Source organism: Melanotaenia boesemani, chromosome 7 (assembly GCF_017639745.1).
Source record: "Melanotaenia boesemani isolate fMelBoe1 chromosome 7, fMelBoe1.pri, whole genome shotgun sequence".
Lineage (NCBI taxonomy): Eukaryota > Metazoa > Chordata > Actinopteri > Atheriniformes > Melanotaeniidae > Melanotaenia > Melanotaenia boesemani.
The window spans coordinates 24,342,639-24,355,828 of NC_055688.1; the positions used below are offsets into that span (position 1 = coordinate 24,342,639).

General features: G+C 38.8%; 1 protein-coding gene across 2 annotated transcripts; it reads right to left on the reverse strand.

The window, feature by feature from the left end:
• Positions 1–5,382: 5,382 nt before the first annotated feature.
• On the reverse strand, positions 5,383–13,012 carry LOC121642845 (zinc-binding protein A33-like). 2 transcript variants are annotated; one of them, XM_041989847.1, is made up of 6 exons: positions 12,390–13,012; positions 11,614–11,709; positions 8,672–8,905; positions 8,486–8,508; positions 7,898–8,013; positions 5,383–6,470 (listed from the first exon to the last, which is right to left on the reverse strand). In XM_041989847.1, the coding sequence occupies exons 1-6, from the start codon at positions 12,906–12,908 to the stop codon at positions 5,905–5,907; spliced, it is 1,554 nt and encodes a 517-aa protein (XP_041845781.1). In that variant the 5' UTR covers positions 12,909–13,012; the 3' UTR covers positions 5,383–5,904. The 2 variants fall into 2 exon arrangements, with proteins under 2 accessions (XP_041845781.1, XP_041845780.1); XM_041989846.1 differs by having other exon boundaries at positions 7,868–8,013.
• Positions 13,013–13,190: the final 178 nt, after the last annotated feature.

A 13,190-nucleotide genomic window follows, 5' to 3' on the forward strand; every position in this document is an offset into this window, starting at 1 on the left:
AGTACAAAAAAAAAAGAGAATGAATGAAGAGATTCCAAGAAAAATGTGACTGAGCTCTTCCTCCGTGCTTCCTCTCTATAGTTGTATTTCCTCAGAGTTTCACAGCTCTTCTGTCCATATCTGTCTCTTGGTGTGTTCAGATGAGGAGGTTTTATCAACATCAGTCGTCTTCACTCTGGGATTGAGTTCCTGTACCTCTGCCCCCACTTGCTATCTCCTGATCCTTTAGGTGACACTCTATACCTCCTGAACTGTGGCCCTCTCTTGTTATCTACCTGTAACTCATCGACCTCAACCTCTCCTTCTCTTCCTCTCCTTTTTCCACCTTTTCCTCTTCCTTACAAGTAAATGTTCCTCTTGTTGCACCTATGCTTTCCTCCTGTCAACCGAGTGCATTCAGACATCATGAAATGTATTTTGTCATCTTTTTCTAGCCGCTTAATTTATCTTTTGCATTTTAATTTTTGTCTCACAATCCCTCTCCTCCCATCCTTTCTTGCATCTTTCTTGTCACTGTCAGTTTCCTCTGACAGTAATCCTCGCCCCTTTCCACTCGTCTCCTTCTCACAATCTTTCCACCCTCAATCCCCTGTCACATTTACAACCTTTGGTGTAACACAAATGAGATTTTTTTGTTTGTTTGGTTTGAAACACCCCAGTCAGCTCTTCATTTAGTTTGGAAAAGATGGGGGATGAAGGGATACAACAACCTCAGCTGCTACTCAGGGATGAAAAGCTTTAGTTTAGCTGCAGCGCAATACCTCTTTGTTGTCCTGCATGCATAATCTCATCCAGCAAGCATGGCTGAGTGCGAACACATGCACACACAGGTGGACATGTCACCACTGACCTCTATTTTTAGACACAATGGTTCATGCAAGCATGTAAACATATTACTGTGGTTTTCTGCTCTCTGAAAGAGCTGTTCGTAGCTTTGCAGTCTTTGTCCAAAGTGACTAATTCCACTAAAAGCATCAGCTTTCTATAAATAAAAGATGCTATCAGTTTATTTATCCTTCTCTCACCCTTTGTCCAATAGAAAAAGGGGATGTTTGAAAGCTCTGAGCTGATAAAGTATGACTTTTTACTCCTATTTTGACCTTGACTACCTTCCCTCACATCACTGTCTCTCTTGCATTCTCACTCAGCATCTCCTGTTAACCCACTTTAAGCATTTCTCTTTCAATCTGAAGTCATGACAATGGATAATGTATAGCTTGACTTTTCTCCAGTTCCTAATGAGGTTTCCATTCATGACTTCGACCCCATCTTTCAGCTGCCTCCCTGTCCTTTTTCAGCCCCTCTTCTCATTGATTATTGATGGGAGGTCAGAGACAAATTTCTGAGATGGAGGCAGAAATGAGATCCATTACAGAAATGCAAAGTTACTCAGCTGAGGGGGGGTTTGAAAAAGTAGTTGTATTTTAAGAACAGATTTGTCATCTGAAAGAGAAAGGATGAATGAGCTTAATAAAATAAGAGGAAGATAGGGATGTATAAGAAATTTCAGAGAAAATTACAAGAATCTTTATCCATTTTCAGCTTCTTTCACCTCAAACGTGTCTGTCGCCTTCCATTAAACCACCCAAAAGAAAGATGAATGAAGAGTGCAAGCTAACTGGTAATGGACAGGTGAAGGCTTGCGTTTCTGCATGTTGATCAACCTGCAGTGATATCTAATTACAGATCAGGGCCTATGGTTAATGTATAGGCAGATGTCGCAGAGAGATTAAGCCGAGCAGATGAGTTTTATTTGCGTCAGACTAATTCTCATTACTTATTTGTTTGTAACTGTAGCCACAGATTACTGAATTACTGAGCTGGCACAAACAGACTCATTAACCTTGCTTAACTGGACGACGAAATAGGAACATTTTGTGGGTGTCTTTGACAGGTAAACACCAAACTCATCTTCAGCCAGGACACAGGTAATCAAATGATCATCCTAAATGACAGGTGTTTACAGCCCCGTAACACAATGCCATCAATGAGAAAGCACAATATTTTCACTCTGTGAGGTAGAGTGGGATGCTATAATATGTGATATGGTATTCTGGATCGGCAGACAAATAAACTAAATGAGCTCCATGTTGCTTCATATTTATTGAAGGGCTCTTAAATTACAACACAAAGTTAAGGAAAGTTGGACCAATGCAGACAGTGTTCATAAAAAGAAGATTCTTTGTTTTATATTTCTGTTTAATTTGACTCATTCTTTCTGCAAATATGTCATAAAGTGTGCAAAAGTGTGAGGGTTGCAATTCTTACTATTTTCCTTTTTAAATTCCCCACACATTAGGTACAGGTCACAGCAGCAGGGAGGCCGGGAGAATGTGGCTCTTCATTGTCTGGTTGAAAAATGCAAGAGCATTCCTGCATCTTGAAGGCAGCATATGTTGCTATAAAATCTCAACATACTTTTCTGTACATTAACACTGATATTTAGGTGTAATTGTGCATTGCCACTTGGCAGTGCTATAAGCCCCACACCATCACAGAGCCTGGCCTTAAGATTTGTTAATGAGAGTCCTATTGATCTTTTTTTATCTTTGGCTTGTAGCACATTGCATCCATTTATACAAAAAAAAAACTACCTTAACTGATAATTCTGACCACAGCTGCACTGCGTGACAGTTCATCCCAGATGTTTCTGGGCCCAGAAAATTTAATGTTTCCTCCATAAGACTGTTTTAATGCACAGTAAAGTTTTATGAGACATTTTTTAATCCAGCTCCATTATTGTAGTTTTGGACAAAAGTTTCCTAATTTAATCTCAAGCCCATGCTGTTTTATCAGCTATTGATGAATCATGGTTCTTGATGCAGAGCCATCTGAGGGTACCCAGGATAAAGTCATCTTATACATTTATGGAGGTATTCTTCTGTCTCACTTTCAGGCTCCACACATGGGTAATCCTGAAAAAAAAAACAACAACTCACAACCATAGGGTCAGGAGATGTATGTATTGATCCAGTGCTGCCTGGTTAAAAGTTGGCCCAAGGCAGATAGAGCAGGAAAGAATCGACAACATAAGATTTCAAACAAAGTACCAAAAAAAGCACATTACCAAGAAGCCAAGTAAAAAGCATGGAGAGCAATTACACCTAACAATCTTCATTGTTTAACACTCAGTTTCCTCTACCTTAAAGATAATTTTCCACTCCTATTTCTTTCTCATCCACAACAGAACAAAGCTGAAAAACCAACAAAATAATAACAGGAACCACAGCAAATGATCAGAGAAAATGTTTATCATAATCTTAGTCATCATTCCCTGTCCTCACGGTTGGTGGTTCTCTTCAGATTTTTGGGGATATGAATTCTCTATATCCCTATTTACAAAGTTTGTCTGCATCCGCAAGATGTAGGTTTGACTCCTGTCATATCAAGTTATTTATAGAGTTGCTTGAAAACTGACCAACCCTTGAGAATGTCTTTTTTGTATATAACTACCCAGATAGCAGACATGTTTTGGCCAAGTCCAGGCTACTTTTGGCACTTATGGCTCAGTTAGGGCACTGGCAAGTGTTGCATGCTCCAGAAGTGGACCAGATGTTGCCTCCCTGGTTTGGCTTATGGCAAATTTCCGGTGGGCAACATGTGATCCAGATGGTCCACTTTGTGGGCAATAAAGTGGTCAGAATACGGGAAGCCTGTCTGGACACAGATTATGGCAATTTCCTTGTAGGCCACATCTTGTCTGGTGAGTTTTAGGCAACCACACTCATATTTAGTTAACACTGTAAGTCAAGGCAAAGGTCAGTGTATGACAACTGTTTTATTTTTGAGTTACATTCAGTTCATCATAAACTACTTTTTTAAATAAACATCTATCATTTTTGGGTTGGACAGAAATCAACACTATTTGGTATAAGGTTATTAAACTGTCTTATTAGGAGTCAAATACATTATTTTTGCATCACCCTCATGGACGCCATTTTATGGATGTCTTAGGATTAAACATTTCCACTTCCTGGTTGTGTTTAATCCCCTTTTGAGGATCAGTGTCTCCTTGCAGTGCTGAAACATACACCATTGTTGCTGTTTCTTTGTGTCCTTAAACAATTATATGACTGCTCTTTGTGGGTTGAACACTCCTGGGGAGTTTAACAGTAGTCTTGAATTTCCACACACAGACACATTATGTCTAACTGTAGATTAACGGAACCCCAATTATTCAAACATGGTTTACATTTACCCACCTGGTCATCATTAACACAACCTTTAGTTGAGGTCCTCTGTAAGTCAACTTGTTTGCACCATGAAACATTTCCAGAAAGATGCTGTAACAACCAGACCCTCCGTACCTTTAATAAAGTGGGGCTTCCATTCATAGCTGATCGTCCACATATTGATAAAAACCTTTAACTGTAATGTCACCTTCAACCTGGCATTTACTAATCATCATGGTTCACATACTTTACCATTCAAAGAGATTGAATTTTTATCATTTTATCTTAGAAATAAATTGGTTTAATAAGATTCTTTTTATTTACTTTTAACTTTTTTAAAACATTGTTGAGTATTTTGGCAAACCTCAAACTTTTGAGCACCACTATAAACATTTTTCATTATTTACACTATAATAATGAAATACTTCTTTTACATATTGAAACAGTTTTGTGAATTGTGTTATAAACCTAAATAAGTCTTGAATGACTTGATAAATGGTTAAGAATAAGTCAATGTTTGATCAGAAATTGTCTATAAAATGTTTTTACAAGGACATTTAATGAACAGAGTGAAGCTGTAAACTTTGGTTGCCCTCTGGTGGAATCAGCTGTACCAACAACATCTGCAAAAAATGTGATCATATTATTAAAAACCGTGTGTCAAACACACATAAAGATTTACTGTGATCTTAAGCTGGAGGCTAAAAACACAGACAGAGCAACATTCATTCCTAGAAAGTAGTGTTACGCAACAGTGGTATGAAGTGAACAGCATAAAGGCTTATAGAGAGCACAGATACTGAAATCTAGTAAGCACAAAAGGTCATCAAGATAAAAAAAAACAAAAACTGGATACATAAGAAAGTTAGTATATCATGTTATGAAGTTAGATGTTACAAAACCCATAAAATAAAAATGATTCCAACAGTAAAATCTCACATCCAACACTGAATTAGTCAAAGCAATACAAAATATTAAGGATAATATTGGTTCATCTTTCTTACTGTCAATGCATCCAGTGAACACACAAATATCTAAAAAAAAAAAAATAACACCAAAGTATTTTAATTAAAAGATCAATTCTTTAAGTAATACACATATGATGACCAGGTAAGAATTTAACCTATTTGATAATATGATTTGTGTTCATCAACTGTGTTCAGTTGATGTGTTTGTCATTCTGTCCTGAAACAACCTGAATACCTCAGGTGCAGGTGTCACTGACAACAGATGCCTGACAAGATGGAGCTGAGGTTTAGGTGGACTAAAAAAAAAGCTTTTAGATGAGACAGCAGTAATAGTCATGCTAAAGCAGTTCAAAATGATACACCCTAAAACAGATGAATTTAATATGTAGAAGGAAATTAGCTGTGCTGTCAGCTGACATTGGCTGGCACGCTATCTGCTGCTACCGAGTAGAAGAAATGCTATCCTCTGCTGGTCAAAGAGTGGATCCAAAGAGGAACAAAACACAGAGGGTTTTAGGTGCATAGATATCACATTTTTGAAACATTAGGTCATTCATTTTGGCTGTTTCATTAAAACTTTCTGCTCCTTTAAAGTGTCCTTATGCTGTTTCTTCTCCAGCTTAATTGCATATCTATCAGGGAACACGGTTAACTGTAAATGTATCATCATACAGGCAAAAAAACTTTTATATAGGCACATGTGTAAATGCTCATAGGTCCAGCTATACAGAAGCCTCATATCAGTTCTCAGAATAAAAGAAAATCTAGTCCCAGTGAGGTGTCACAATGGTGAGCGGCTCTTGGTTTTGTCCATTGATGATTGGCCAGGGATTGAAGTAGGGGAAAACAGGCTCTTTGAATCTTGCATTGTAGAAAGTGAAGAGGTGGCTCATGTCTCCAGCATCGTAAAAAGCCACTTCACCTCGGCCATAGTCCAGATATACTCCAACCCTCTGAGGGGGCTTTGAGGGGTATATTAAGTTCTCGTCTAAGTCAGTGCACGCTTCGTACTCACTGGTGCCATCACCTTTATCCCTTAGCACTAAGGTCCAGAAACCATCATCAGGGCAGAGGCTGACCACTTCTTTCCTGTTGACGGAGGCGCTGGCCACACCCAGACCCCATGCTGTCTTGCAGCCCACCTCCACCTCCCAATAGTGTCTGCCTGTGGCGAAGGCCTCAGACCCCAGCACGATGTTGTAACGGGTGAAACGTTCAGGGTTGTTGGGCAAGTTTGGTTGGATTCTTCCCACATGGACGCTGGTGCGGCGTGAAGACACCCACAGACACGGGTAGGCCGTGTCTGGGTCAAGGGTAACCGCAGAGAAAACTGAAAGGGAAAAAAAACTGTTTAAAAATAAAGACCATTAGAGCCGAAGCATCATTAGCACTGACCTTCAGCAGGTAAATGAAATGTCTATCTCAGCAATTAATGTAAGACGAGCTGGATAACAGCATTAGCTACCTGGACACAAATTAAATATAAATGATGTAACTGTCATGTAACCCTAGAAATTTTCTTAATCACTGGTGTTGCATCACAGGGATAGTTTTCCAGCAACAACATATGATGACGCTTTAGAAAATTACCTGCATTAACCTAAATTAGGTGGCTGACATTATGATGAAATGATAAACTCAAAAGTGTCCTCTGAAAATATACCAAACTTAAATGCGTCCTAAAAAATAATTTCCTGTTGAAGTCAGTCTGGTTTTCACAGAGAGGATTACTGAGCCTGTATGAGCCGTTCTGTTTTAAAAAATAATAAAAGTGACAGAGTTGGCGTCACTAGTACGTGTATAAACAACTTCAGGAAAGGTTTTAAAAGGAGAAAAAGCAGCTACGGTGTGACTAGCAATAGGATGGAACAAACTGGGGCAGAACAACAGACTTCTAATATTTTAAGTTTGTTTTGTATAATTTATTTCCTTGTAATGTTTTTCTGTTATGAATTTTCTGTAGTTCCTGAGTAATAATGAATAATAATTTGTAAACAATTTCAATTTAGATGAGAAACATTGAAGAAATATTTACAGATTTCATGCTAACATAGCATTAACATAACTATGTTGCTGACATAAGCAACATTTCCAAAACTGTGAAACATCAGAGCAATGTATAGCAATTGCCTTTTATTTATTTATTTATTTGTTTACTTGTTTGTTTGTTTGTTTGTGCGGTTACATAACCATAAACTGTGGAATGAGCTGCAGAGCAGACTAGGTCAGCAGAGTCGTCTCTTAAATGAATTCTTGAAACACTTCTTTAATACAGAACATCAGAGAGCCTGCCATGATTTTGTCAGACACTTTGGATGTTTTATTGATTGAATAAGCTACCTTACAATTACACTTCTTCTGTTGTTATTTTTGTTGTTGTTATTTGTTTGTTTTAAGTTGTCTTATTTGATTTTTTCTGCTGCCGCAGGAAGCATATTGTTATACTTGTATAGAGAATTGCTTTATAAGTTCAGTTTATTATTATCATTATTATTATTAGTATTATTATAATTATTATTAACTTTTTAAAAATTATATATATTTGTGTGCTCTCTAGAAGACAGGATATTTGCCCATTTACAATCTTTGTCTTTGTCAAAACATTTTAAATTCTTTAATTTTTTTTATTTACTTGTTTATTTTTACTTATCTATTTGCTTATCTGTATATCTTCTTATTTATCCATGCTTACAGATTATAAGTTATGAATGCTAGATTTGCCTGTACTTGTGTTGAGGTGATGTGCAGTCTTCATACTTGGCTGAAAGATTGAGCTCATTTTTCTCCAGGTCCTGTACTGCAGAGGTCCCATGAACTCTCCTGACTGCAGATCCACCCCCACCTCTGGAGGGTGCTCAAATACGCTCTCAGCTCTGAAAGGAAGAGAATAATTAAGCATGACATCAATATGTAAAAAAGAAAATATACCACATGTTTGAGGTTAGGAGGAAAGATGCTAAATATGCTAAACCATGTTAGCTGCCACACAAATCATTTAAATATGGGGAAAAAAACCTTAAGGTTCTATAAACGATAAATATGTCCAAATACATCAAATTATAGTTTAATTCATTGTATTACTGCGTTAATATTTCTGCTTCCTTGTGGGGGCAAGTAGGCATGTTGACGTGTGACAATGATGAGTCACTAAACCACAATCAAGCCCTCACATCGTGTTTCAACTAGACTTACAACTGATTGCAAAACAATGCCTCATCTTCTTGTGACATTTCATTAGGACAGCAGTTATGTGGGCATAAATGAAAGATTACAGATAAAGCTGTAAGAAAACACTAACGTTGCAATATCCCGATAAAAGATAAAAACACAACAAATGACACTCACCCTCCGATGAAATCTTTGATTCCCTGAAACAAAACAGATGAAATGATTACAAAGCACTCAGTTTCTGCTGTGACATGCAGATAAATGAAATCTCTGACGCTGTACTTAATCATTTTCTTTTAACATTTCCTGACGTCTGCTCAGCTGTTATGTTCATGTTCCTCCATCTTGCCTCTCCACTCTCACCTTGAGTTGTTCTGGGTTTTCTTCCTCCCTCAGTTTGAGGTGAAGTTTTTCTGCAGTACTTTCCAGCTGACTGATTTGCTCAGTGGCCTTGGTGAGTGCCTCCTCCAGCTGGTTCAGCTTCTCTTCTTTCTCCCTTTGCAGTTTCTCCTTTATGCGCTCCTCTTCCTCAAGTAGGAACTCCCTCAGACGGCCAAACTCTGCAGTTACCAGCTCCTCCAAATCTCCTGCTCTGCCCTGAAACACACAGAACTCTGGTCACTGGTCAAAGCAGAATTTTTTTTCCATAGCAAAATAAACAAGTTTTCTGCTCATAATGGTTCTGCTTTGATTTGTTTTGCATCAAAGTATTGATAAAAAGAATCTTGTTGTAGTCAGCCACAATTAAGTTTGTTCCTTAATCAATGTTAATTTGTAACTAATTAGTTATATAATCAATGCATTAATCAAACAAAAACATACCAAATGCTTTAAGGATTTATCCTTTAAGTAGTAAAATTAAACTTTATATTTTCAGCTCATTTTGTCTCGGTTGCTTTTATTCACTACTTTAATTTGTGTGTGGTTTTTGTTTGTCATACTTCACTTAAACAGCTAACAATACAAATGTCTGAAAGATTGTTCACCCACTGGCCACTTTATTAGGTACAATGATAAATGATCTTGTCAATTTCCCTGTAAACACAGAGAGCTAATCATCCAATCACATAGCAGCAACTCAATACATTTTGCCACGCAGACATGGTCAAGACAACTTGCTGAAGTTCAAACTGAATATTTGAGTGGGGAAGAAAGAGGATTCAAGATGAATAAAAATTTCATCTGCAGCCTTCAGACGGTGGGTGGAAATTTGGTGGAAACAATGTGAAAGCATTGATCCATCCTGCCTTGCACCAATGACTCAAACTGGTGGCGGTGTACTGGTGTGGGGGATATTTTCTTAGCATCCCTCTGTTGGTACATCGCAGCCTACCTGAGTTTTGTTGCTGACCATGTCCATCCCTCTCTAATGGGAGGAGCGAAGTAAATCCACAAAGTTGTGAGTTGGAGAGAAAAAAAAGGCTCATGTGATGCTTTTTAGAGCTAAAAAAGAAAAAGAAAAAGCTAGTCAAGTGATTCCTCGTGTCCCCTGTATATATCCTCTTTCAGAGGGTTTGTGCTAACACTGAACATTTTTTTACTATTCAGATACGACAGTAGAAAAAAAATGAAACACATAATTTCCCTTTAACATAGTTACACATTTTAATTAATATTAATTATGCTACTGTGCAGACAAGAGGTGAAAAATCAAATTGGTGTTAAACTGAATATTTTTTTCGTACTAAAAGAGAACCATTTAGGTGGTTCACTCATGTTCCAGTTCTGATCAGAAGAAGTCCATTTTTGATATGAATCAGTTTGAGTGCAGCATCAGATCTACACACCACCCTGTTATAAAGAAGTTTGAGAAAATATATCAGCTGAAATTTAGCAGATGTCTATGGTGACACTAGAAGTTGAGCTTTATTGGTTAAGGCAGTTGGATATGTACCAGTACACACCTTCTCCATATTGTTGGTTATAAAGTTTAACATCAGCATCCATTGAAAACTCTATGATGTTCACAATTCCTGGTCAAATCTGACAGAAACTGGTTTATCCCAGTTCATCTAGGTTTTAGACGAGTCTGTGTTAGGTGAAATACCAATTTTTTTCTGCACACATGAACTAAACAAGTTTTTGTTTCAACATAAAATACCAACAGATTTTATCATCCTCTCCAAAGAAGCAGTACAACACTGAATCAAAAAACCAAACCCGGTTCACTTTCATCAAGCTTCATGTGAATCCTGCCGTACACCAGATGCTTGCAGGTGATATTTTGTTTCTATTCTTCTGCTGTTATTGTATTATTTTAGCATTTTCTGCCATATTCTTTTTAATATAAAAATAAAAATATAGGTAGCATCTTGTTTTTTTTCTTGCTTTTAACATTACAGCTTCTTTACCCGTATAGTTTTCCTCTATAACCTGCATTTCCTTTCACCATTAAGAGCACCAAGTATTTCACTTGCTCAAACCACAAAAAGCTGTGTGTCATGTTTTGAAAAAAAAAAAAAAAAAAAAGCCATCTGTCAAAACAGCAACCTCATTAAAAGCAAATAGATAAAGCATTTACAATTCCTGTGGATTTAGCTGCTAACAGATCTGTCAGCTGTTTATTTGATTTTCCACACAGAAACACAGAAAGAGAAAATCACAGGAAAAGACAGATTAGACAAACTTCCGCTCAACCTTGCTCATCCACATCCTGTCTAAGTGACAAACAGAGAAGTGAAAATCTGTCACTCTGAATGTAAAGTGGGTCAAAATTTCAGACAGAAAAACCCCACAGGCTGACAATCAAGCAGGTCGGCAGAAAGGAGGAGCTTGCAGAAACCTCCAGGAGATATGAGAAGCTATCTGCAGTTGCAGAAATGCTCCCAGGCAGCAAACATACATCTTCCATATTGTAGATTAACACACCAGTTTTAGGTGAATCATGCAGTGTGCCAGTCTAAACCCTGCCTGCTCTATCTCTTTCTATGTACTTGTACATTTTCTACATACAGTATATGTGTGTGAAAGTACATGTGAGTCTGGTATGTCTGCCTGTGAAAAAAGTAGGTCTGAGAAAGACAAATAGAAGCAGACATGTTTGAATATCTTCTTTCAAGTGGATCCTCTGGTCCAAAAGGACAGTTCTCATGTTCAAACAAGGCTGACTTAAAACCTGGTGTGTCATAATTAGGATGAATCATCTCTCAGTATCGTCTGACAGGTAAAAGTGAGCAATGCAGGTGAATGTCACCAAGATGCCAGAACTTGATTCCTTCTTACTTTTTCTTACTTTTAGCTGGGTTTACCTGAGACGGTCTGTCTTTCCCAATATCCCATTCACATAAACACAAACATCTGGATACCTTGATGAGGAGGATCTTTTCATTGGTCTGTCTCTGGAAGAGCGTGGCCCTCTCTGTCTGCAGCTGAACCCTCTCTAGAGCAACGGCCAGCTTGTCCTGGTTGCCAGAAAAAGAGATAAACAACCATACAAAATATTGTTAAGGAGTGAAGCTGGTAAACAAGATTATTTTTAAATGAACGGGTTAATTGGATCGGTGCTTCACTCTGAACAGCAGCATTCACGCTTTAACAGGAGTCATATGATGTCCTCCCATCCTCTACTGAAAACTCGGACATACAAGAATTAGAAATTTTGAGTAAAACATGTCAGCACACAGTCAAGAGTCTTAAAAAAAAATGATGATAGTCAGCTGGTAAGCATGAAAGCATAGGGCAGTTATTGAGCTCAGACGAGTCTGCTGAATTCCTGTAAAACAGAGATGTGTGTATGTGTGTGTGTGAGTGTGTGTGTTGGTGGGTGAGTAGGTGTGTGTTTTAACTGCCATGGTGTCTCTGCTCTGTGAAAACAGTTTGCTGACACCAGAGCTGGAGAACTTCCTGTCTTTAACTCCATACAGCTAGTTGTCATGGAGCAATCACCCAGCAGAATGAATGAATGAATGAATGAATGAATGAATGAATGAATGAATAAATAAATAAATAAATGATAAAAACTAGAAAAACCAAAGAAAAAAAACAGCAACATGCGAGCTGATTCAGAGTAAAACATAAAGAAACAGGGCAGTCTGGGATAGTTGAGAGAAGGAAGTTTCCAAGAACATCTAGAATACAGTACCCTGTAGTTCTCAAATGCCTCTGTGATAGGAATGACATTGTGGGTCTTGTGGTCCCGGGACATGCCGCACACCAGACAGATGGGAAGCTGGTCGTCCTCACAGTAAAGCTTCAGCTTCTCCTCGTGCTCCTCGCACATGTCCATAACAAGGTGGGACCAGTGCCCGATGGACGAGGCCACGCTGATCATGCTTGACCCGGGCTCGTGCACCTCTGGCATTTCCGGAGCACCTGCATGGTCCCATCCAGATGTCCCAGCAGCTGCGTCCATGGCACGGGCTCTGCGCACACTGTCCACGACGTTGCACAGGAGCGAGTTTGGCCGCAGTTTACGAGCACACGACTTTCTACACTTTGGACAGTTCGATAGCTCGTCCGCCTTGGCTTCCCAGCACTGAATGATGCACACTTGGCAAAAGTGGTGTCCACACTCGAGGATCACCGGATCACGGAAAAGTTCCAGACACACCGGACAAGTGAGCTCCGACTGCAGCTCTTCAAGCGCGCTGGCCTCCGCCATTCTCTTCTGCGCTCATAATCCCGAGGAGGAACACATTATCTGATTGCTGCAATAGTTAGCAAGTCTAGACTACACTGCTCTTCCGTACTCAGTTGTAAAGGGAGTGGTCTGCTGGCAACAGTGCAAATGTTTTCAGTGAGAAGACGGAAGACGTGCAGAGACAGGCTCAGCGCAGCTGCGCAGCGGAGAGGCCAGACGATCCCATTGGGTTTCTTGACAAGAGTGAATCGCAACAAGGGACAGAAATAAAAATGTTTTTCTACGAATTCTTTTTTCATACCG